The sequence below is a fragment of the Rattus norvegicus genome, chromosome 2 (assembly GCF_021556685.1).
Source record: "Rattus norvegicus strain SHRSP/BbbUtx chromosome 2, alternate assembly SHRSP_T2T, whole genome shotgun sequence".
In the NCBI taxonomy this organism is placed as follows: domain Eukaryota; kingdom Metazoa; phylum Chordata; class Mammalia; order Rodentia; family Muridae; genus Rattus; species Rattus norvegicus.
In genome coordinates, this window is record NC_141535.1 from 120,043,195 (window position 1) to 120,068,913 (window position 25,719).

Consider the following 25,719-nt stretch of genomic DNA (forward strand, 5'->3'; position numbering starts at 1 on the left):
TTACTGCTGTGGCCTTGGCTAAGTCACTGTTTCTATGGGCCTCCCTGGCCAGCCATTGGATAGGTGTGTGAATGTCATAACTCAGTAAATGTGAAACAGTAACAGATCATAAGAATATGAGATGATTCATGCCATATATGAATATGGAATTGGGTGAAGACTATTCTCCAAGTTGGAAATCAGAAGGTTTTATTTAAAGTGTTCTCCTGTGGTATCTACAAGGTCCTGGGTCGATCTCCAGCAGCAAACATTTTTGTGCCCGGAGTTATGCAAGTCAACACCATTTGATGGTCTCCTGAAGTCTTGGCCATCATCTGGATGCCTCCAATCTTGATCTTCTCCACAGCCCTGATTAGTTATGCCCGGCTAAACGCTGCTGACATCTTGCGATGAGCACGTTGTCCACTGTGTCCCACCTGCCTCATGAGCTCCACACTGGCATGGCTATTCTCCCACCATCCGGGCGGAAACCCTTTACCTTTGCCTGACACCATGTCCAGTGGGCAGCACCTGACTGCCAAGTTCTTTCCTTCCAAAACCTGTCTTACGAGTCTCTTCCTTCCCTTCCTGGTGCTCTACCAGAGTGACCTAGGCTGACTAACTCTGAAGACATCTTTTGGTCTCTCCCTGCTACCCATCTCAACCCTCATATTGAATTACTGTCCTGGGAACAAGGGCCCAGCCTCTCAACATTGTTTTCTCTTTCCCCTCTGTGTGTGACTTAACTAACAGTCAACAGGAAAATGGAGCACCTGATACCCGACAGGCCTTTGCTGATGATTACCCTTCCCTACTCCTTACACCACCACGGAGTCCAGGCCTTATTTACTGCCTATTTACGTGACATGGCCTTGGGACGTGTCTGCCTAGGTCTTTGAACTCACTCTTCAGAACATTTCTAGACTTCTACCTATAAAACAATTAGGATTCCCTCTTCATACCAACTTATGGGAAAGTTTTCTCTTAAAAAAAATCCCATAAAACTGAAACTATCCACAAATGAATTCTATTAACCCTGTGGCTGGCACCTTTACATACGACAATACCCACAATCCAACCACATACACCTCCCTCCCTCCCCGTTCCTCCCCTCCCCCCACCATGAAGAGAGGGGACAGAAACTGGTTTGCTCTTTCCAGCATCTATCCCCATCACTGATTTCAGAAGTTTTGCACTGGGTAGCTGAAAATTCTCCACTCTGTATATTATAAACATGCTTTAAAATTTTAGGAGAAAATGTCTTCAATTATACCAGATCCTGTTTTCCAATTACAAGACAGTAAAAGTGTGTAAGTGACATCAGTGCAAGTAGAATTACAGCAGAGATCTGACTGTAATTTTACAGCATGGAATTGTGATTCCCTCCCCAGATATTTTTTATTTCCCATTGGAGACTCTTAAACAGCTCTGTACACATTTAATAAGGCATGGAAATTTAGTGGGTGTAGTGTTATGTAAGCATGCATTCCCTGGAGTATGGGGTCAAACCTGGCCTGCAATTAGTTTGGTGTGACCTTTGGAAAAATACTAATATCCGAGCTTTGTCCTTGGTTAAGAAAAATTAGTTGCTAAAGAAATAAAGGTGGTGTTAATAACAGTGTGAATCTTACTGGCCTGCTCTGAAAATGCAAATGAGGCAGTCTCTGGAGAACGTTTACTATTGTATCTGAAAGCCTTGAATAACTTTGAGCTATTATTACTATTGAGGGCCAACTCGGGGGTTCTGAAAACATGGTCACCAGTAACAAAATAACACATAAAAGATTCAACTTATAAACATGGTACTGAAACACGAGGTCATTTTCATTAACAAGACTGAAGACTGGTCCTATGTCAGACTCATAAATGCCTTGGGCTTCGTGTCCGGGCTACTCCCCTGGTTACTCTCATTAACAATTTGCAAGAACTCCCTAAAGCATTTCCAGGGAGTTACATTTAGAATCAGAGCATCTTTGTGGAGTAGGTGTTAAAAAAGAACTATGCATGGTAAACAGCAATCATGGCAGCTTTTCAACTATGCACTCATTCATTTCTAAATTAAAACGTTTTTAATTCTAAGAAAATTCAGTACAATTCAAAGCAGCACTGAGTGGTTCAATGAAGACCCACGCCAAATAACGCAGTTGGCTCATTGGAATTTCCATGGCACACGTGGTTTTTCTGTCTGATTTAGGTTGGAGAGCACACTGAAAATGTCCCTGACTCCGATGTGTGCATTCAGCACACAGGGGTGGTTAGGGAGACATCCTCAGACCTTGGAGATCGCTTTGCAGGACAATATGAGTAAGCACTCCAGCCCAGGACACAGGGTCACCCACTTACGCTATGGAGGGGAGGGGCACTTGCAAACTTCCTTGGAGACCACCCAGTGTAGTTTTAGTAATGTCCATCTAGGCTAAAGGTGACACAGTAGTTACAATGAGTCACTTTGTGAAGGACGCATTGGCTGCACAGGAATGACATCTCTGATCTTAGAGTTAGGAAAGCCCTGCTCTGCTAGGAGAAAAGGGTGTTTGATGCTGGCCGGGAGCTGCTCTAGCGAGTAGGCCTGTTTTTCATGAGCGCTGTCATGGCTCAGGGATACTTCACATACTCAAGTCCAGCGTGCTTCATCTACCCTGGCATCTCATGCACACTGGCCTGTAGCAAAGGGACAGTCACTGGCTCTCGTGGCGGGCGTTCTGACCCTCTGTATCCTGCCTGCTCACAATTCATTAACTATCTTCCGGCTTAGGTGCCAGCGTCTTCTAACTTTAGTTAAAACATTGAGCCTTCTCAAACTAGTACACGGTTAAAAACCAAAACGAAAACGAAAGCCACTGAACCAAAGAGTGTTAGAAAAGCCTGGAGTCATATCAAAGGAGTGGGCGTCCACGGTACTCTGTGCTGACTGGCCTTTAGCGAGTCACCCTGCTTTCTGTGCTTTGGCATCTGTACATGAGCAGCGACTCCCTCATTCCCCTCGTGAAGCTGTGAGGATAAACACTGACTGACTGGGTTTTGTGCATTGCCTGAACAGTGGGCAACCCTGTCTCCCACAGTTCGCAACATTGTTTCCTTATTTAAAAAAAAAAAATACAAAGAAAGACCTGGCCTCAAATCACACCCTAGTCACCTCACTCACTTCGCCATATTTCACTTCGGCTGTCTGTTAGGGTATCTCTTACCACTTATCTTCAGGACGTTTAAACACACAGAAGTAGGGAAAATATCTGCACCGTTAGCCCCATGGCCCTGAGCCAGTCAGTTCCACCTCGGCCACTTGAGAACTCCCAGCTGACTGTGCTTTGGTTTGATTTGCTGGGTCTCTATGCTCTGAGTTGATCTTGTATCAGTATATCACTCACCGTTTTTACCACTTCTTAAAGTCATGTTCCTGGTGTAAGAGATATTCAGTCTTCTCCCACTGCTGAATGAAAACGGAGAGAATTGATCTAGAAAAAAATGTAAAATACAACAACAAAATTACAAGTATCGAGGCCCCGAACACGAATACTTTACAAAAGTGAGCGTAAACCACGGGTCCTTGGGCGGCAGCTCAGACGTGTGCGCACTTGTATCTCAGAGGCCTCGATGTGAGAGGTCCCAGCTTCTCACATGTGACTCAGCTCTTGTCCTCTGGTGGCACAGAGGTCCACCGTGCCTCAGTCCCTACCATTCACTGCCTCCCTTTCCTATGTCTCTGTCACTGTCACTGGCCTGGCTCTAGGTGCTGAGCACACACCCTGCTGGATACAACCTGTGGCTGTGGTGCGGCTAAACTGCAGCCATCTAGTGTGACGCCTGTGACTGTGGTACTTCACAAACCTAAAGACACGGATATACTCTTTAAGCTTTCGATATAATGACCATGAACAGAGCCAAAAATCAAAAATTTGAACAACAGAATCCTATAGGAAGCAGGAAGATATAATAATCCTCAGGCTAAAGAGATGGCTTGATGTTTAACAGCAGGGGCTGCTCTTCCAGATGCTCTCCCAGAGAGATAGAGGTTTATGTCCATCCATAGGTCCAGTCCTAGGGTTTATGATGCCCTCTTCTGGCCCCCATAGGTACTGCATGCATATAAAGCACAGCCCTAGATGCAGGTAAAACACTCATACTCCTAAAATAAACCAAAAATATAATAATTCTAATAATAAAAAATAAATAGATTTAAGAATTATGTTCACTCCAATGATCAGCATTAGTAAATACTGTGGGGCAGGTTTGAGGGAGTGTACATGTCTCAATAGTTTAGAGGGAGAGGCCTCTCACTGCAGAGCTGACAGAAGCTGGAAGCCATCATGTGACAGAAGAAATTTGGGAAACTATTGAGAGCACTCTGGAGAAGGAGCATATGTGTGGCAAATCTTTCCACGGTGCATCCTCTGACACCCTGAAGGGCCTAAACCTCTACTCAGACAGAAAGTCAATCATAGGGTGGCAACACAGAGGAAGAAGAGATCCAGGGGAGTCCGATTCTCCGTGTTCTGTCCTTAGACCAAGGGCAGGGCCCTAGGTACAGCAGGTACAGTGAAGCAAGCCACAGGAGCACTGAACACGCACGGCCAGCAGGGGTCAGCGTGAGATACAGAAAGAACTGGTGTTGGCTTAGCGGCCCATTTCTGCAATGCTAGGGCATTCGTCGAGCTCAATAGTGCTTATGTGTGTGCATTAGTGATATAAGCATGTATGATATATGCACTTAAGCTTATGCATGCACTTGTGATATATATGTATGCTCATGTATGAAGAGTTCTTTTACAACACACACACACACGCACACACACACACGAAGGAAAGGAAGGAAGGAAAGAAGGAAGGAAGGAAGGAAGGAAGGAAGGAAGGAAGGAAAAAAGAAGGAAAGAAAATAAGAAAAACCCCCCAAAAATCATCAGAAAATAGATTCAGTCACTGGAAGCCAAAAGGCAAGAATGTTGCAGACACAGAAGCATGTTTCTTGCTGATTCAGAGAACACGGCAAGGGAAGAAGAGCGCTCTGTACCTTGAGTGTGGAGTTTAAAAGCGCTGGTCATTTCTTTCTCTTTGAGGATAAGTCCCAAGGCTGCCTGGCACACAGACTCCTTGGCTATGGTGCTGTGAGTGGGCAGCAGGTCCTTGTGGTGTTGAGGGATGAAGTCAGTGTGTACATTCCCAGCTTCAAACTCTGAGTGGCCGGAGAGCCGGAGCAGGAAGTCCACATTGGTGCGCAAGCCAACAATCTAGGAAGAGAAGCAAAACCAGGTTCCTGCTGAGCATAGAAAACAACATATTCAGGAAGGCGTCTGCTCCATGACCTTCTAAGGTGTCATGTGCAGAAAGGCGACACTCACTGTCACTGGATTTATCATGGCATATCTGGACTTTCATTTCAAAAATGTGGTTTAACAGGAGAAGCAGGATGTGGGACATGGCATGGCAGGGAGGGGTGTTTAATTGACTTACATTAGGAGAGCGATGAAAGTTAAAAGACAGACATGAAATTTATTTGCAAGAGACCAATGATTTTCATTTAGAACACTCCACAAAATAGGAGCCTGCAAATACAGGCAAGCCAGACTGTGAGAGAAGAGAGGGAAGGGGAACACAGCCTGAAAGGAACCTTCTTCCAGCACTGAAGCCCAACGTTCACACATGGCTATGAAGATTAAAAAAAGGAATACCACCATCTCTAATTCTCCCTTCAAGGAACAGTAAAAGGATTAAAGATGGAGTAACCACAGCTTTGGGTGCATGCGCTCGCTCACCCAGCCACGTCCCCTTAATTCATTCTCTGAGCAGCTGTAAGGACCAGGCTCTGACATTGGCTCTGGGGACAGTGAGAGGCAAAACAAATGCAGCCCCTGCCTTCCAAGGGCCATGACAGAGGCTGAGGCTGGCCAAGGTAACAGAGAACGGCAGAGTGTCCCTGTCTAAATGGAACAATGAACCTGAGGAAGCTGATGGAGGCCAGTGAGCACACCGTGGGGTGAGGACGTGCTGAAGGGGAGCCAAGAGCACTTTTCCACACTGGTCCACTGAAGGGATAGCAAGTGTGGCCACAGTGATAGGAGCCATAGAAATCACAGCTTTTACCCGGATTAATCACACATGATAAATTTGTTTTTCCATGTGTTTTTCCATGAAGTGAAATTAAGGTGGTTGGGACTTATACATCACAAAAATTAATGTCACACACACACACACACACACACACACACACCACACACCACACACACACACACCACACACACACACACACACACACCACACACACACACCACACACACACACACACCACACACACACACACACACACACACACACACACACACACACACACACAGAGCAAGAACAACAACAAAACCCTATCTCTGACCAGTGGATGAAAATGAAGATCAAATTTTTTTTAAAAAAAGAAATCTGATTAGACTCATCCTATAGTTGGCTTTATTTATAGATGGCTAGGATGTCCCTGGAATGCTGTGGGACATCAGTGGCTGTATTTCTACAACCCTTTGTTTTCCAACAGAAAGAAGGATGAGCTCAAAGCCCACACACACTGGTGCCTGGGAGCTGCCCTGTAAGAACCGCCTGTGTCTGACACACAGGAGGGTAGGGAGGAGGTGCGAGCACCGGGCCTCTGGCCTCAGCTCACTCACGTTGTACTGATGAAGACTGTATCTCAGTTTTGACAGGGCTGACTGGCGATCTGAGGCCCACACCACCAGCTTTGCGATCATGGGGTCGTAATGCACCGAGACTTCATCTCCTGGAATCGAGAGACACTGTAAGCTGTCAATGCCAGACCTCTGAGGATTGAAGCAAGGCCGAGGAAGACATTTTTCCTGTCACCTCACGCCCAGTTCTTCCAATTCCTGCATGGCGGGTGCCCTTGGCACAATTTTATTTCCATGGCTCAGAGGGATTTAAAAACTTGTCCAAAATCTGACAAGGACTGGTCACCAAGAGTTCAGACTTCCTCATGTGATTCAGCGACACACAGGCAGGCTTTCTTCAGCCTGTCTTTTCTTCCTTTCTTTCTTTGGAGGTCAAGGCAAAGTCCTACCCTCTCTTATTAAACTGATTTCCGCTCTGAGCTTCTAAACCTTCAATCTCCTGTATGACATCCTAGGTTCTACACATGCTCACTGTGCACACATGCACCAATCCACAAAGTAATTAGAAAATAAAACTTGACCATGCCAGTGATAATGTGGTTACACCTGGGTACGGTGGTGAGGTCTACAGTTTTAACTCATTGGCAGGTTGGGGTGGGAGACTCACTTGAGCCCTGAAGATGAAGGCCAGTCTGGGCAAAACAGTATGGCCAATCTTAGAGAAAAGTAACAAATTAAGAGTTTAATCAGGGGCTGGCGAGATGGCTCAGTGGTTAAGAGCACTGACTGCTCTTCCTGAGGTCCTGAGTTCAAATCCCAGCAACCACATGGTGGCTCACAACCATCTGTAATGAGATCTGATGCCCTCTTCTGGTGTGTCTGAAGACAGCCACAGTGTACTCATACACAATAAAATAAAATCTTAAAAAATAAATTAAAAAAAAAAGAGTTTAATCAGAATGCTGGCTTTGACCTTACTTAATGTTACCTTGCCGTACTCCAGTTTCGATCCTTGTAGACATGTCTGGCGGAGGGGTAGAGAGGTGAACTAATGGTCCAGCTCCTGGCATGAAGTTATTGTCAGGATCCTCTGCATAGATTCTGGCCTCAAAGGCATGGCCCTGCAGAGGGATTTCTTCCTGGCTCAAAGGGATCTTTTCCCCTGCTGCAATCTGTTGACAAAATAGTGCGTTTTATGAAAGTGGCTGGTAAGAGTTGGCGAACAGACCTGCAGGTCAGTGGTCTTGCTTATACCCTGGACAAATGGGTCTGTGAAGCAGTCAAGTAAAACAGGTGGCTGTCCATCCCCAGTTCTAGGTAAGACAGATATGGATCAGACAAAAGAGTCAGCATGGGCTCTAGAGTTTTCAGTGGAGAAAGAACTGGTGTTTAATACCATGAAACCCTAAGTTTCTTACTGGTGAGACTGTTTCCATGTGGGATATAATACTCAGTTCCCCACACACCTTTGTATTTTCACTTGGTGTTTGAATTACATTCACACCCAGGACAAGGGCTGTGAGCAGCCCATCTGAGCCTTTGCTCTCTCCACCAAATGCATGACACCCTAAGGCAGAAAGAACTGGAGGCCTGTGTGACCCCAGACCACAAGCTGTAGAACTGTGTTCATTCACTGTTACTAAATACTTGGCATTTGGACTCACATAGGGCAATTCAACTCATTTCATTCCCTAATAAGTATGACTTGGAAAAGCTAATGGAGATTATGTGGCCACTTCCTCCCTCTTTACAAACTTTTCCCAAGATCACACACACACACACACACACACACACACACACACACACACACACATACATACACACACACACACACACATACATACACACACACACACACACACACACACACACACACACACACACGAAAGCAACATAGACACAGGAGAAAAAGACTATAGGTAACTTAACCTAATGACTCTGAGCTGAAAAGGTAAGCCTACAACAGAGATAATGTCGTCCCTCAGAACCTGCTATCAGGAAAGGCCAGGAACTGTACTACAGAACCAGACTAGAAATAACTGAATTCAGTGTGTTTATGGTGTTTCAAACCACAGCCTTTGTCTATCCTGACTGGGCTCAGTTCGTCTCAACACACCCAGACCAGGGAAATTTCTCAAGCTTCTGCATTCAGAGCCTGGCTACAGAAGGCACTGTGTTTCCCAGTATCCCTTTCCTTCCTATGTTTCAAAATGAAACTTTGATATGATAATAGAGTTCTAATTGTCTTCTTATGCAAAAGAAAAGAAGTATTGGCCATGAATCTCACAGTTTAAGACATTATCTTATCTCTGACATCTTATCTCTTATCACACAGACTTTTGGAACTGGCTTATCTGTAATGGATTTTCCCTCTTGAGACTAGCTTCTATCCAAGTACCAGGGAGACTGACCGGTCCTAACTGCACCCTGACCGGTCCTAACTGCACCATTCAGTTGGGAATCCGGTTGCCTTATCACCCTCAAACAGTTACTAAGTATCCGAGAGCTTTGACGTTTGCTTCCCTGGCCCCTGAACCCTGCTGACCACCTGTACTGAAGCCTGAATTCAGCTGTTTGAACCACAAAACCCCATTTTTAAGAAGTTGTTGAGCAGACAGGGGGTGGTGTGGCACGGCTTAAATACCTCAGTCAGGATCTCTGTGCATCAGAGGACACACTGGTATACAAAGGGAGTTCCAGGAGAGCCATGTGGAAAAACAAGATACAGTGAAACGGCTCGCTTGCCTGCAGCCCAGGGCCCAAGGGGAGGTGAAGATAATTTACAAATTAGGACTCTGTGTCCTTAAAGTTCTAATAACATTGCAATGTCAGATGCAATTTTGTAAAAAAAAATCTTCGATTTCCCTGTCCGCATCACAACCACAAAACTGAGTCCCACCCAAAGCAGCGTAAGGAGGAGTCCGGAACGCAGTGCGTTCACAGCTCTGACCTCATTTCTGGTAGTGCTGGGGCTGCTCCCAGGCACCGCTCATGCTAGGCAGGCACCCCACAGCCCAGGACTGACATCTACCAGGAAAACCTTCTCACCCTGAGCTGCCACTCCACCAAGTCAGTCCCCGTGATCATCTCAGTGACCGGATGCTCCACTTGTAGCCTTGTGTTCATCTCCATGAAATAAAAATTGTGCTTTGAGTCCATAATGAATTCCACAGTTCCTGGGAGATAAGATACAGTGTCACACTTCAGTGGCATACAGTCAGCAGCAAATCAGGATTCGCTAGGGCGGGGGCTGGAAAGACAGCTCAGCAGCTAAGAGCACCAGATCCCCCTGACCAGTTCAGTCCCAGGTCCCACAGGGGACTTAATGGACATCTGATGTCCTCTTCTGGCCTCCACAGGAGTGCTGCCTAGGCATGCACGCAGGCAGAACACCCACACACGGAGAAAGATACAGATATGATTTAAATATACTTTTAAAAACGTTTATAAAATATTTTCTATGATGCAGTACATCGATCTAACTGCAGCGGACTTCGTGTGTGGTACATAATCTGCGTTTCATTAAGAAAACACCGTATTTTCAGCAGCAAATGAGTCTCCAATTAGAATAGAGAACCGTATGAAATGTTGGCAATGGGAAATGTCTCCAGAATCCTGAGCAAACGCTGAGCCCAAATTATATAGGGGTGCCTGCTGCGGTAATGAGAACACGTTTGGACTGTGAGGCACTGTCCCAGCATCCCTACCCCAGAAGCCTTGTACGATGATGCCCCACCTCACTTCAACTCTAGACAAAGACGTAACTTTCTTCCCCTGATCACTGTGGGCTCACAAGCTCTCCCTTAAAGTCCTTGTGAGTTGTGGGGCTGTAGCTCCATGGTAATCTTTTATGTCAGGCTCCCCTGCCCCAATAAGAGAAGTCCGTTTGTCAGGAACACTGGACGGCCTTCCAGCACTCGGTGTCCAAGCCATATGCCGAGGCCAAGTCCGTCGGCATCGGTAGGCTATACTAAGAGCTGCAACACTTCTGGATTGTTTTTTTTTTTTTAAGTGCTTGGGGTGGATCCCAGACCCGAGTGTAGGCAAATGTCCTTCAGTTTTATTAGGCTTAAGTTTACACAATACTGTGATTATTTTAGGTATAGGAGAGCTCATTTTGTCAAATGACTATGACCATTATCCCTGCCCTGTAAGAGATGTGTGTCTATATAAAGGAATAATCATAAATACCGAGGCGAGAGGAGGATGGATTCTTAGTTCATTTTCTCTGATTGACTGCTAGTTGATTTAACAGTTTAAAATAGCAGAAATGAAGATTGGTTACGATTAGGTATGTCCCCGTATGTGTGCTTCTGCAACAATATTGCATGACAACAGTAACAGAAGGGACAAGTGGGAGGAGTTAGAGACGCCTGATTATTATTATAAAGTACCTATGCTTATGCTGTGATATGGTAAGACTTTTTAAGTTTTATTTATTTATTGAGTGTGTGTGTGTGTGTGTGTGTGTGTGTGTGTGTGTGTGTGTGAATATGAGTGGAGACACATACATGACACATGTGGAGGTTGGAAGATGACTTTGGGGGTCAGTCCTCTCCTTCCACTGTGGATCCTGGGGCTGAGCTCAGATGGTCAGGCTGCAATGACGAGTGCATCTGACTGGCCTAAGCCCATCATCTGAAAGTGAACTAGGATTCATTTGAATGCATATTGTGAGACTTGGGATACTAACTAATAATGTTAGGGGAAAGGGGAAAGTCCTATAAATGCTCAGTAAACCATGAAAGTAACAGACCTGAGCAAGGGAAAAGCATGGAAGGAAGAAACTGAGGGAAGGACAAGAACAAGAATGAAGAGCAAAGGCAGCAGGTGGCGAACAGCCCTGAGCACGGCAGACATCACCTGAGTGGTAGCAGCAACCACTGAAGAGTCCGATAGTCCCATACCAACAGAAGACAGAATCCAAGTAAGAGAATAAAAAGGACCCAACTGTATACTGTTTACAAGAAAGTCATCTTTAATTTAAAAACTTAACTCACTTAAAGAAAAAATATAGAAGAAAGGTACTTCATACACACACCAAAGACAGCAGGAGTAGCTATTTGAGACAGATCACACTCCAGAGGCAACGTTATCATTATCATCTTTATATTACATAGTGATTATATAAAGAGTATAAAAATGGTAAAGGGGTCAGACCTGCAAAAGTGCCTAACAATGTCTGAATACGTGTGGCAAAGCCCGAGAACAAGGAGACATAGATAAATTCATCATAGGAGTTAAAAATGACAACGTTCTATCCGATTAGGCAGATCCAGAAGGCCGATAATTAGCAAGGACATATTCTTAAAGGTGAACGGCACCGTCAATCAAATAGGTAAATTGTCACCTATGAACCACAATGGTAGAAAATATTCTCAAACTGGCAAAGATCATATTCTGGGCTACAGATGACTCCTTAGCAATGAGAAACAGAAATGAAATTATAAATACATAATCAGCCACTTCTCTAGGGAACAGAATCAAAACAACCAGGGAGCAGATGTTCTTGAACTTGTGACGATGAGGTGATGAATTTAGCTGCAAACAGACACTTGACAAGGTCCAGAAGTTTGGGGAGCAAACGGTGAGAAGAGAGCTTTAGGCAAATGGCCCACAGTGCACCTAAGGGAGGGTAAAGGAGAAAACTGAAGGGCCAGACCAAGGAAGCAGTTAGCACAGGCCTCAGGGCAGTCTATACACATGTAATACCTAAAATCTTGCAAGACATGAAAATTCAGCAGCGTAACATCTTTAGGGCTATCACGAGAATATCTTGTCTGAGTTTACTGTTTTGGGAGTCAAAGGCCCTAACATTGTTCTGGATCAGGAACCTGCAGCAAAGGTTATGCACATGCACTGGGCATTGGCCTTCAGAGCTGGTTTGAGAATGAGGGGAAGATTCTGAAGCACAAGTGCTGAGAGCTCTGTGCTGGGACAAAACCTGGTCCAGGACAGTAAGGGAACAAAGGTTGAGAAAAGGGCACACGGTTGCATGAAAAAACTTAGGAGCTACATTTTGGAGTGCAGGAGTGTGATCCGGCACAGCCCCCATGCACGCTCCCTCGGTGTGGGTGCCTGACCCAATCCCATCAGAGCAGGCTGCGCTCCCACTCACTCCTTCTCTGCTGCTGTGATGGAGCACCATGACCAGAGCAACTCAGAAGACCGTACCTGGGCTTACAGCTCCGAAGGGTGCCAGGTGGCAAATATGGCAGCTGGAGCAGGAGGCTGAGGCCTCACATCTGGAACCACAAGTGCAGCACAGAGAGAGCACTGGGCATGGCCCGAGGCTTTGAGACCTGAAAGCCTGCCCTCTGTGACACACTTCCTCCGGTAAGGCCACGCTTCCTAAACCTACCCAAACAGCACCACCAGCTAGGGACCTGGTGAACATGGCGCCTGGTGGAGACACTCTCGTTCAAACCACACTGCTAAAGATTAGTTATTATAGAAATTATCTTAGATATAAACAAATAGACGCTTATGTGTGGTATAGAGTTACACATTCAAAGTGTTCTCTTGCTGGGCTTTAATCTTGTGTGGTTATGAAGGACCCACGTCTGGGGATTAGTTATACTGCAGTCTGGCTTTTCTCATTGGTTACTCTCACAGCTCATGAGGTCTGCACTCCGGGGAAATGCCCGCACCACCACTTCAGAGAAGGACAGTGTGTGTCCTGGTGATAAAATCCCAGTGCTTCCGATGCTGTCAGTAACCCCAGGCCACAGGCAGGCAGGAGCTCGAGCAGGTACAGATTTTGCTTACTCTTTTCTCTTGTTAACATGCAATTTTCCCCTCTAAAAGCTTGTAATTGGATCTTTCCTCCTTATTTTCCTGCCTGTCTTTCCTCTCCATTCTTCCCTCTGAAATGCTGAAGGTAACGCACACCTCGCGCCCCCAGTTTTTATTTTAATTTGGTCTCCTTTTTCCTGTTTTCATTTAGCACTTCTGAAATCTTATTGTCTAGACTTGTACACCTTGAATCCCAGCACCTGGGAGGCAAAGGCAGATAAATCTCTCTGAGTTGGGAGTTAGCCTGGTCTACATAGTAAGTTCCAGGTCAGCCTGAGCTGTATGGTGAGACCCGGTCTCAAAACAAAGGTTTTTCCTACATTTTTCATTCTTTAAAAAATATTTTTGTTTTATTGTTTTTTAACTAATAAAATCATTTTTATTGGTCTCTATATTTTTATTAATTATTTATTCACTTAATATCCAAATTGCAGCCCCCTCCCTTTCTTCCCAGTCCTGAGAGCCCCTTTTCCTCAGAGCCCCGCGCCCCCAGCCCTGATCCAATCTGGCCTGGCACATCAAGTCTCCTCAGGACTAAGCACATCCTCTCACTGAGGCCAGACCTAAACCTAACAGAAGAGAAAGCAGGGAACAGCCTTGATTATATTGGTACGATGAGATAACTTCCTGAACAGAACACCAATGCTTAGGCTCTAAGATCAACAATTAGTAAATTAGTAAATGGGACCCTTATGAAACTGCAAAGCTTCTGTAAGGCAAAGGATGCTGTCAGTAGGACAAAACAGCTGGCCACAGAATAGGAGAATCCTACATCTGACAGGAGGCTAATATCCAAAAAGTATAAAGAACTCAAGAAAGTAAAACCAACAACCCAAATAAAATAATAATTTTATTATTCCCATATTTATCAACTAATACATGTCACATTATCTTTGTGTCTCTCTCTTCTGTTATTCGTATTGTGCTAGGAAAAGCTCTTAGCTGCTGCAGCATTTCTGTGTCTGGTTGTTACTATGTCATTACTATTACTGCTGTTTTCTTCTCTGTCACGATGGAGCTAGAGCCTGGGGCAGTGACCATGCTGAATGGGTGTTGTGGCACAGAGCTGCCCCAGCCCAACCAGGATATATTTCTCCCCGAATCCTCATGTTCCTTTCCCTGTTGCTGTGACAATCCCTGATCAAAGCAATAAAAGGACAGAGGGATTTATTTGAGCTCAGAGGTCAGAGGGAGAGTCTGACCAGGCAATGCAATGGTGACTGTCATATTTTGTAAATCGGCAGGAAGAAGGGAGGATGAATACTGGTCACTGAGTGAGGTGGGATCTCCCACCTCAATTAACTTAATCTCGGTGAACTTGACCTAGGTAACCCTTCTGAGGCCCATCTGCCTAGTCTCTTTGGTGATTCTGGATCCTGAGTAGTTGACAATCTATGTTAACCATCATGCTTGACAATGCTTTAACCTAATACTGACTCATCATACACCACCCCTACCGCTGATGATGACGCCACAGTGAGCACAAGTGGGGAAGTCCAAGGCCCCATTCCTAGTCATTCACCCTACAGCAGCACGGCAAGGAATGGCCTCCACTCACTTTAGACCACATGTGACTGGCACATCTGTGGTAACACACACACACACACACATGTATGCATACACACACGTATGCATACACACACGTGTGCACACACATGTACAGATGTCTAGCATATATACCTCAGATTCCACAGTATCTCCACCCTGTAGACCTACATAGAAAGCCGGTGACTTGGGCTCCAATACAAAATACTCTGTATCAAATACCACTAGCCATGAGCAAAAGAAGCCAACTGACAGTAAGAAGTCACTTGTGATTAAGGGTAACAGGACACAAAGCAATGTGGACACATTGTTGAGAGAAGACGTCTCTGAATAAATGTGTAAGGTACTTAGTTACCAGATGTGGGCTAACTCAACATAGAACACAACAAATATGAACAGAAAACAACAGACTCCTCAAATGCTAGCCGGCAACACCCTAGACAAGGAGCCCAAAGACACAGAAGAGGATGGACTAAGTGACTAAAAATGCAAATGATTGATCCTGAAATTGCCACCAAATTCACATGAATTGCCGAAGAAATTAAAGGCATGGAATTATGGAGCATGAAAGAAGAATTCAATAAAATTCTGAAAAAGAACCAAACAGAAATCTTGGAAATGAAAGCTGAGTAAGTAAAATTTCAAAAGGGTACAGAGTAGAGCTCGGTGGTTAGGAGAACTGACTGTTTTTCCAGAAGATTCAGGAGTTAGTCTCAGTACTCACATGGTGATTCACAGCGGTCTGTAATTACAGTCACAGGAGATCTGACATCTTTGTATGGCTTCTGAGGGCACCGGGCATGCACGTGGTACCCAGACACACATTTGGACAAAACACCTTTAAGTCTAAAATGAATAAATAATTTTTAAAAAGAAAGAAAGAAAGCTCAGTGGGCCCAGGCTTGGAGGGGCTCGCCCGTAGTTTCAGCGTCAGAGAGACTGAGCAAGGATCACCACACACTGTGTCTGAGCTACCCTGTGAGCCTCTTTCTCAGAACCAAATACAAACCAGAGAAACAAAACAAAACAGGAAAACAGCCCAGTTTAAAGAATCATGAGATGAGATCAAATAAAAGAAAGAATACTAGGGCTTAAAGGGCAAGTCGGTGGATTAGAATGTTCTGTAATAACAAAACAAGAAAGCACAGACCACAGCCTACGCAGGGCTCCGAGACACCAGCAGCAGGTGGCATGACAACACAGGAGCCACAATGCAGGCTAATGCCATGGGCAACCCTCTTGGTGGATAAGCAAGAAGAAGCAAAAAGATGGTGGAAGGGAAGGCACTGTGAAAAGCAGCACTTCTCAAGACATGGGAGGCATGGACATGCAAGTACAGGAGGTAATCAGAGCTCCATTACACAGGACCAGAAAGGAACCTCTCTACATGGTTGTCAAACTGCCAGAAGCAAAGGGACCTCAGAGATGCAAGGGAGAGATACCACAGCAGTTATGAGGAGAAACCCATAACAGATTTCTCTGAAACTCTGAAGCCCAGGAGGATATGGAATGCTGTATTTTATTTTGTTTGGTTTGGTTGTTTTTTGTGTTTTTAAAAGAGTGGGTTTTTCTGTGTAGCCCTGGTTGTCCTGGAACTCGATCTGCAGACCAGGCTGGCCTCAAACTCAACAGAGATCTGCCTGTCTCTGCCTCCTAGGTACTGGAATTAAAGGAATTCCCATGCCAGCTATGGAATGCTGTATTTTAGACTCAGAAATAACTGCCAGTGGGAGAGTGTTATCGAGAAAAATAATCATTCAGAATCAAAGGAGAAATAAAGGCCTGCCAATACAGGCATAAGATAAAGACACTCATGGCTAATAGCTCAGTATTATAAAAGATCTATCTATCTATCTATCTATCTATCTATCTATCTATCTATCTATCTACCTACCTACCTATTTTCCTACTTATTTATTTGAGACACGATCTCTCTACATAATTCTGGCTATCCTGGAACTATGTACACCAGGCTGGCCTTGAACTCATAGACTGCCTAATTACAACAAGCCCCTAATAACAACAAAGCAGAAAGACATGAACATAAATATTGAGAACAGCCAGAAGAAAACAACGAATCAAGAACTGGTACACGTCATCAAGAATAAACCTGACTGTGAATGAATATGTAGATACTACAACAGACCAATCGCCATGTACACAAAACTGTAAACACATATGCAGCAAACGTCCAAACACTCCATTTAAAAATAAATGTGACAGAGCCTGCAGGCGAGGTAGACCCTAATATTACTTTCACCTCGTGCCAGTTAATTTTTGTGGGCGTGACAGAACCTAGAGCCACCAGAGAAGAGGCAACTTCAGGCGAGTTGTCTTTGTCGACTGTGGGCGCATCGGCGATGCATTTTCTGGATTGGTGTGGGAGGGCCCAGCACACCCTAGGCAGTGCCACCCCTGGACAAGTGATCCCGGACTGTAAATAAAGCAGGCGAGGGAGCCAGTGCATAGCAGGGCCTGAAAATGGGGCTCTTAGGGATGGAGCAGGAACTCAAGCAGGGAATGAAGTAGAGAGAAGGCAGAGGAAGAGTGAAGATTATCAAAAGCATCACATGTGGAAAATCACAGGGGAACCCACTGATTTTACAAATGCATTAATAACTGTAACAATAAAAACAGTATCAATAACATTTGCTTGCAGAAGAAAATGGTGCTAAACTAGAAGCCAAGATCAGACACATACCTGGAAACGTATTTTATATTAAATGAAATATTTTTATATTAAGGAAATTTAATAGATACTTATATTAGATATATACTGTATTTATATCATAATTACTATAAATTAATATATTATATCTATATCATATTTTATATAAGTTTACTAATTTATATCTAATGTAATATTTATTTAATAAATATACTAGTGTAAATATATTTATATTAAATGAAAACATGATTAAGATGAATGTAACAGAGACCATGCACATAAATTTATAGCTGAAAAAAGGAAGAAAGAGTATATCAAATTAAATCCAGTAATACAATAATGTAAGTCAAACAATACAAATTATGACGGAGGCCTTGAGAAACGGCTCAGAAGGCTTGCTGCCTCGCCTGGTGACCTGAGGTCAGTCTTTGGAGGTCACATGGTGAAGAAGAAAACTGACTCTCCAAAGTCACCCCTGATCTCCTCTCGTGAGGTGTGGCACACCTGTGCACACGTGAGCACAGGTCCCAGCTGCAGTTATCTAGGCTTAGGATAGCATCGTTCACAGTAGCTAGGCGAGGACAGACTCAAAGGAATGGTTAGAGAAAAGATTGAGGCTAGAAAGATTGGAATCAAAACACAGTAAGTTTATAGCTCATCCAGTTAGACTGGCTAATTAAAAAATAACAAAGAAATGTACACACACAGAGAGAGAAGAAATAAAATAAGATATCACGAAATTATAAAAATCAGTAGAGAAAGTTAAAAAATAAAAAACAGAGTCCCTTGAAAAGATCAATAAAATCAGCAGCATTTAGCCAGGCTGAGGGAAGGAGAGAACAGAAATGACTGTTGGAATAGAGTAAGAACATCAGCAGGTCTCAGGACAGTTAAAGGGGACGTTGCCCTTTCCCTGTTGGTGCTGGGGGTTGAGCCCAGAGCCTTCCATGTAGCCGGTATGAGAAAGCACAGCCAGACCTAAAGGAATATTATCAGTAACTCTATACTCATGAACTCAGTAATCATGACGAAACAGACCAATACCAATTCCTCAGAAGGAACAAGAAACTGACCATCTGAACAATCTCTGTCTCTCTGTCTCTCTAGCACTACATACACACACACACACACACACACACACACACACACACACACACACACACACACACACACACATACACACCAATCAGGGGACAAGAGAGAGAGCCCAGGGTGAACAGGACTGGCTGCTCCTGCACAGGATCCCAGTTGGATTCCCCACACCCACATGGTGGGTCACAACCATCTGTAAACCCAGGTCCAGGGATCAACATGCTCTTCTGGCCTCTGCGGCACTAGGCACACACTAAGTGTGCACACATACATTCAGGCAAACTAATGGTACACGTAAAGATAAATCTTTAAAAAAGTAAAACAACTGAATCAACTGTTGAGTTAACAATTCAGGAGAATGGAGGAATGACAGTACTCAGCTTGAACTGTAAATTATTAATGGGAATGTAAAACAGTACATTCTGGAAGACAGAAGTTTCTTTTAAAATAAATATATTTGTATCATGATCTAACAATTATAATCCTTTGCATTTATAAATAAAATGAAAATTTATACCCACACAAAATTCTATGTATGAATATTTATAGTAACTTTATCTGTAATTGCCAAAAATTGGAAGTAACGAAGCTTATCAATGGATAAGTTATACAGACATGGCATATTATTTAGAACAGTAAGAAATAAATATCAAAGTTACCAGTTAAACAGCTCCCTGTACCCAAATCCTGTGGGGGAGAGAGCTGGACCCTCAGAAGTAAGGACACTCCTGAGAAATCAGAGGAGACTACCCTCTGCCCACACTCCTGACCCAAGAGGAAGTCACCTAGTGGCAGCTGTGCCCCCTGGGCACAGAGACCCTAGGAACAATCAGGGGCAGGACCCTTCTGATTCCTGCCTGCGCCTAGAGCTGAAAGACAGTCACCAGAAGCGCCTACACACCTGAGAGCAGAGATAAAACCAACTTTTCTGCAAGTGACCTGCCTGGTGGACTCAGGACACGCTGAGGCAGAAGTCCTCTGGGACAGGGCACTTCTGGTTTCTGGCTGTGCCTAGAACTGAACTGATCCCATTACACAGCTCCTTGCACCTAAATCCCATAGGGAAGACAGCTGAACACCCAGAAGTGCAGACCATCCTGAGACTGCAGGACAGACTGCCACTTCTGCCCACCTCTGCCCACCCCTGGTCCAAGAAAAAAATTGCATAGTGCCTCTGGACACAGGAATATAGACACAGTCAGCTGCCGGTACCAAAATTGAAACAGATGGAGCCCTACCGAATTCCTTCTATGAAGCCACAATTACTCTTATACCTAAACCACACAAACACCCAATAAAGAAAGAGAACTTCAGACCAATTTCCCTTATGAATATTGACGCAAAAATACTCAATAAAATTCTTGCCAACCGAATCCAAGAACGCATCATGATCAAGTAGGCTTCAACCCAGGGATGCAGTGATGGTTCAATATATGGAAATCCATCAATATAATCCATTATATAAACAAACTCAAAGATAAAAAAACCACATAATCATTTCATTAGATGCTGAGAAAGCATTTGACAAAATTCAACACCCCTTCATGATAAAAGTCCTGGAAAGATCAGGAATTCAAGGCCCAAACCTAAACATAATAAAAGCCATATACAGCAAACCAGTAGCCAACATCAAACTAAATGGAGAGAAACTCAAAGAAATCTCACTAAAATCAGGGACTAGACAAGGCTGCCCACTCTCTCCCTACTTATTCAGTATAGTTCTCCAAGTTCTAGCCGGAGCAATCAGACAACGAAAGGAGGTCAAAGGGATACAGATTGGAAAAGAAGAAGTCAAAATATCACTATTTGCAGATGATATGATAGTATATTTAAGTGATCCCAAAAGTTCCACCAGAGAACTACTAAAGTTGATAAACAACTTCAGCAAAGTGGCTGGGTATAAAATTAACTCAAATAAATCAGTAGCCTTCCTCTACACAAAAGAGAAACAAGCCAAGAAAGAAATTAGGGAAACGACACCCTTCACAATAGACCCAAATAATATAAAGTACCTCGGTGTGACTTTAACCAAGCAAGTGAAAGATCTGTATGACAAGAACTTCAAGTCTCTGAAGAAAGAAATTGAAGATCTCAGAAGAGGGAAAGATCTCCCATTTTCATGGATTGGCAGGATTAATATAGTAAAAATGGCCATTTTGCCAAAGGAATCTACAGATTCAGTGTAATCCCCATCAAAATTCCTACTCACTTCTTCATAGAGTTAGAAAGAGCAATTTGCAAATTCATTTGGAATAACAAAAAACCCAGGATAGCTAAAACTATCCTCAACAATAAAAGAACTTCTGGGGGAATCATCATCCCTGACCTCAAGCTGTATTATAGAGCAATAGTGATAAAAACTGTATGGTATTAGTACAGAGACAGACAGATAGACCAATGGAATAGAATTGAAGACCCAGAAATGAACCCACACACCTATGGTCATTTGATCTTTGACAAAGGAGCTAAAACCATCCAATGGAAGAAAGATAGCATTTTCAGCAAATGGTGCTGGTTCAACTGGAGGTCAACATGTAGAAGAATGCAGATTGATCCATTCTTATCACCATGTACAAAGCTTAAGTCCAAGTGGATCAAGGACCTCCACATCAAACCAGATACACTCAAACTAATAGAAGAAAAAGTGGGGAAGAGTCTCGAACACATGGGCACTGGGGAAAATTTCCTGAACAAAACACCAATGGCTTATGTTCTAAGATCAAGAATCGGCAAATGGGACCTCATAAAACTGCAAAGCTTCTGTAAGGCAAAGGACACTGTCATTAAGACAAAACGGCAACCAACAGGTTAGGAAAAGATCTTTACCAATCCTACAACTGATAGAGGGCTTATATCCAAAATATACAAAAAACTCAAGAAGTTAGACTGCAGGGAGACAAATAACCCTATTAAAAAATGGGGTTCAGAGCTAAACAAAGAATTCACAGCTGAGGAATGCCGAATGGCTGTGAAACACCTAAAGAAATATACAACATCTTTAGTCATCAGGCAAATGCAAATCAAAACAACCCTGAGATTTCACCTCACACCAGTGAGAATGGCTAAGATAAAAGACTCAGATGACAGCAGATGCTGGTGAGGATGTAAAGAAAGAGGAACAACTCCTCCATTGTTGCTGGGATTGCAAACTGGTAGAACCACTCTGGAAATCAATCTGGAGGTTCCTCAGAAAATTGGACATAGTACTACCTGAGGACCCAGCTATACCTCTCTTGGGCATATACCCAAAAGATGTCCCAACATATAACAAAGACACATGCTCCACTATGTTCATAACAGCTTTATTTATAATAACCAGAAGCTGGAAAGAACCCAGATGCCCTTCAACAGAGGAATGGATACAGAAAATGTGGTATATCTACACAATGGAGTATTACTCAGCTATCAAAAACAATGACTTCATGAAATTCATAGGCAAATGGAATGAACTAGAAAATATCCTGAGTGAGGTAACCCAATCACAGAAAAATATACATGGTATGCACTCACTGATAAGTGGATATAAGCCCAAAAGCTTGAATTATCCAAGATGCAATCCACAGACCACATGAAGCTCAAGAAGGATGACCAAAATGTGGATGCTTCCACTCCTTAAATGGGGGAACAAAAATATTCATAGGAGGAGATATGGAAGCAAAGTTTAGAGCAGAGACTGAAGGAATGGCCATTCAGAGCCTGCCCCACATGAGGCCCATATATATACAGCCACCAAAACTAGACAAGATGGATGAAGCTAAGAAGTGCAGGCCGACAGGAACCGGATATAGATCTTTCCTGAGAGACACAACCAGAGCATGTCAAATACAGAGGTGAACGTAGCAGCAAACCACTGAACTGAGAACAGGACCCCCTTTGGGGAAATTTGAGAAAGAATTGAAGGAGCTGAAGGGACTTGCAACCCCATAAGAACAACAGTGCCAATGAACCAGAACTTCCAGGGACTAAAACACTACCAAAAGACTATACATGGACTGACCTAGAGCTCCAAATGCATATGTAGCAGAGAATAGCCTTGTTGGGGCACCAGGGGAAGGGGAAGCCCTTGGTCCTGCCAACGTTGGACCCCCAGTGCAGGGGAATGTTGGGGGGGTTAAAGGAGGGGTGGATGGGGGGAACACCCTAATGGGGGAGGGGATAGGGGGCTTATGGACAGGAAACTGGGAAAGGGAATAACATTTGAAATGTAAATAGATATGTCCAATAAAAAAAAGAAAGAAAAAAATATCAAACTATGAGATGACATGGAGGAAAATTAAATATACCTGGCCCTAAGGAGAAAGGACAACTCTGTGAAGGATTCACATTGCATGATTCCAGTTGTTTAAGTTCATGCAATAGTACACGAAGGCTATATAAAGAATGATGGCTGCTGGTGTTTAATGCCCAGGAAGGGATGCACAGAGAGAGCAGAGAGGATATTTATTCAGTGAAACTACTCTGTGTGACACTATTAATGCAGGAGGCGGCCCCTTTCATTACACATTTCTCAAAACTCATAGGCTGTACAACCCCATGGACTAGGGTCGGGTGTGAACCATGCAAGTGCACACATGGTCTGACTCTGGTCTGGGAATGCTAACACAGCTAGAGGCTGTGATGGGGCAGGCTAGGTATAAATACAACTTTGGCTTTCTGTTCAGTTTTGCTGTGATCTAAAAACCACTCTTAAAGACCTTTAGGGTACCTTCACGGTAAAGCTCTTGACCAGAATATGTGAGGCCTAGCTTCAACTCTTAGCTCAAAAGAAAAACAATTCATTCATCTTACCTTGAAATAGAATAGGAAGTATCACTTCAGGGGGAATCACTATCCCTGAACTCAAGCAGTATTACAGAGCAATAGTGATAAAAACTGCATGGTATTGGTACAGAGACAGACAGATAGACCAATGGAATAGAATTGAAGACCCAGAAATGAACCCATACACCTATGGTCACTTGATTTTTGACAAAGGAGCCAAAACCATCCAATGGAAAAAAGATAGCATTTTCAGCAAATGGTGCTGGTTCAACTGGAGGGCAACATGTAGAAGAATGCAGATCGATCCATGCTTATCACCCTGTACAAAGCTTAAGTCCAAGTGGATCAAGGACCTCCACATCAAACCAGACACACTCAAACTAATAGAAGAAAAACTAGGGAAGCATCTGGAACACATGGGCACTGGAAAAAATTTCCTGAACAAAACACCAATGGCTTACGCTCTAAGATCAAGAATCGACAAATGGGATCTCATAAAACTGCAAAGCTTCTGTAAGGCAAAGGACACTGTGGTTAGGACAAAACGGCAACCAACAGATTGGGAAAAGATCTTTACCAATCCTACAACAGATAGAGGCCTTATATCCAAAATATACAAAGAACTCAAGAAGTTAGACCGCAGGGAAACAAATAACCCTATTAAAAAATGGGGTTCAGAGCTAAACAAAGAATTCACAGCTGAGGAATGCCGAATGGCTGAGAAACACCTAAAGAAATGTTCAACATCTTTAGTCATAAGGGAAATGCAAATCAAAACAACCCTGAGATTTCACCTCACACCAGTGAGAATGGCTAAGATCAAAAACTCAGGTGACAGCAGATGCTGGCGAGGATGTGGAGAAAGAGGAACACTCCTCCATTGTTGGTGGGATTGCAGACTGGTAAAACCATTCTGGAAATCAGTCTGGAGGTTCCTCAGAAAGTTGGACATTGAACTGCCTGAGGATCCAGCCATACCTCTCTTGGGCATATACCCAAAAGATGCCTCAACATATAAAAGAGACACGTGCTCCACTATGTTCATCGCAGCCTTATTTATAATAGCCAGAAACTGGAAAGAACCCAGATGCCCTTCAACAGAGGAATGGATACAGAAAATGTGGTACATCTACACAATGGAATATTACTCAGCTATCAAAAACAACGAGTTTATGAAATTCGTAGGCAAATGGTTGGAACTGGAAAATATCATCCTGAGTGAGCTAACCCAATCACAGAAAGACATACATGGTATGCACTCATTGATAAGTGGCTATTAGCCCAAATGCTTGAATTACCCTAGATCCCTAGAACAAAGGAAACTCAAGACGGATGATCAAAATGTGAATGCTTCACTCCTTCTTTAAATGAGGAAAAAGAATACCCTTGGCAGGGAAGGGAGAGGCAAAGATTAAAACAGAGACTGAAGGAACACCCATTCAGAGCCTGCCCCACAGGTGGCCCATACATATACAGCCACCCAATTAGACAAGATGGATGAAGCAAAGAAGTGCAGACTGACAGGAGCCGGATGTAGATCGCTCCTGAGAGACACAGCCAGAATACAGCAAATACAGAGGCGAATGCCAGCAGCAAACCACTGAACTGAGAATAGGTCCCCCGTTGAAGGAATCAGAGAAAGAACTGGAAGAGCTTGAAGGTGCTCGAGACCCCAAAAGTACAACAATGTCAAGCAACCAGAGCTTCCAGGGACTAAGCCACTACCTAAAGACTATACATGGACTGACCCTGGACTCTGTCCCCATAGGTAGCAATGAATATCCTAGTAAGAGCACCAGTGGAAGGGGAAGCCCTGGGTCCTGCTAAGACTGAACCCCCAGTGAACTAGACTATGCGGGGAGGGTGGCAATGGGGGGAGGTTTGGGAGGGGAACACCCATAAGGAAGGGGAGGGGGGAGGGTGATGTTTGTCCGGAAACCGGGAAAGGGAATAACACTTGAAATGTATATAAGAAATACTCAAGTTAATAAAAAAAAAAAAAAAAAAAGAATAGGAAGTATCAAACTTTTACATATCTGATTAGGCTAAGAACTGATTAGGAGAATGCTTTTTTCTTAAAAGTATATTTCTTACTGTAGATATGGTTAAAACATCAAGGGAGCCTGATTTATGTCCCTCTAATCTCCTGAAACAAATACAATTTTCACAAGGAAGTTTTAACACACCTGCTCCCACATAGTTGACAGCCTTCGCAGCTCTGACTGCAGCCTCTCCCAGCCTCCTTCTTACTTCAGGATCAATACCAGGCTACAGGAA

The 25,719-nt window shown here is 43.7% G+C and overlaps 1 protein-coding gene across 5 annotated transcripts in view; it reads right to left on the reverse strand.

Annotated features, from left to right (window-relative positions):
* Positions 1-25,719, reverse strand: part of Mccc1 (methylcrotonyl-CoA carboxylase subunit 1) — a 51,954-nt gene that overhangs the window by 9,077 nt on the left and 17,158 nt on the right. For 2 of the 5 annotated variants that reach the window (NM_001009653.1, XM_087619075.1), the window contains 6 exon segments: positions 3,348-3,434; positions 4,988-5,204; positions 6,624-6,733; positions 7,570-7,753; positions 9,630-9,757; positions 25,629-25,710. In NM_001009653.1, coding sequence (NP_001009653.1) covers positions 3,348-3,434; positions 4,988-5,204; positions 6,624-6,733; positions 7,570-7,753; positions 9,630-9,757; positions 25,629-25,710 — 808 coding nt within the window. 5 annotated transcript variants of the gene reach the window in all.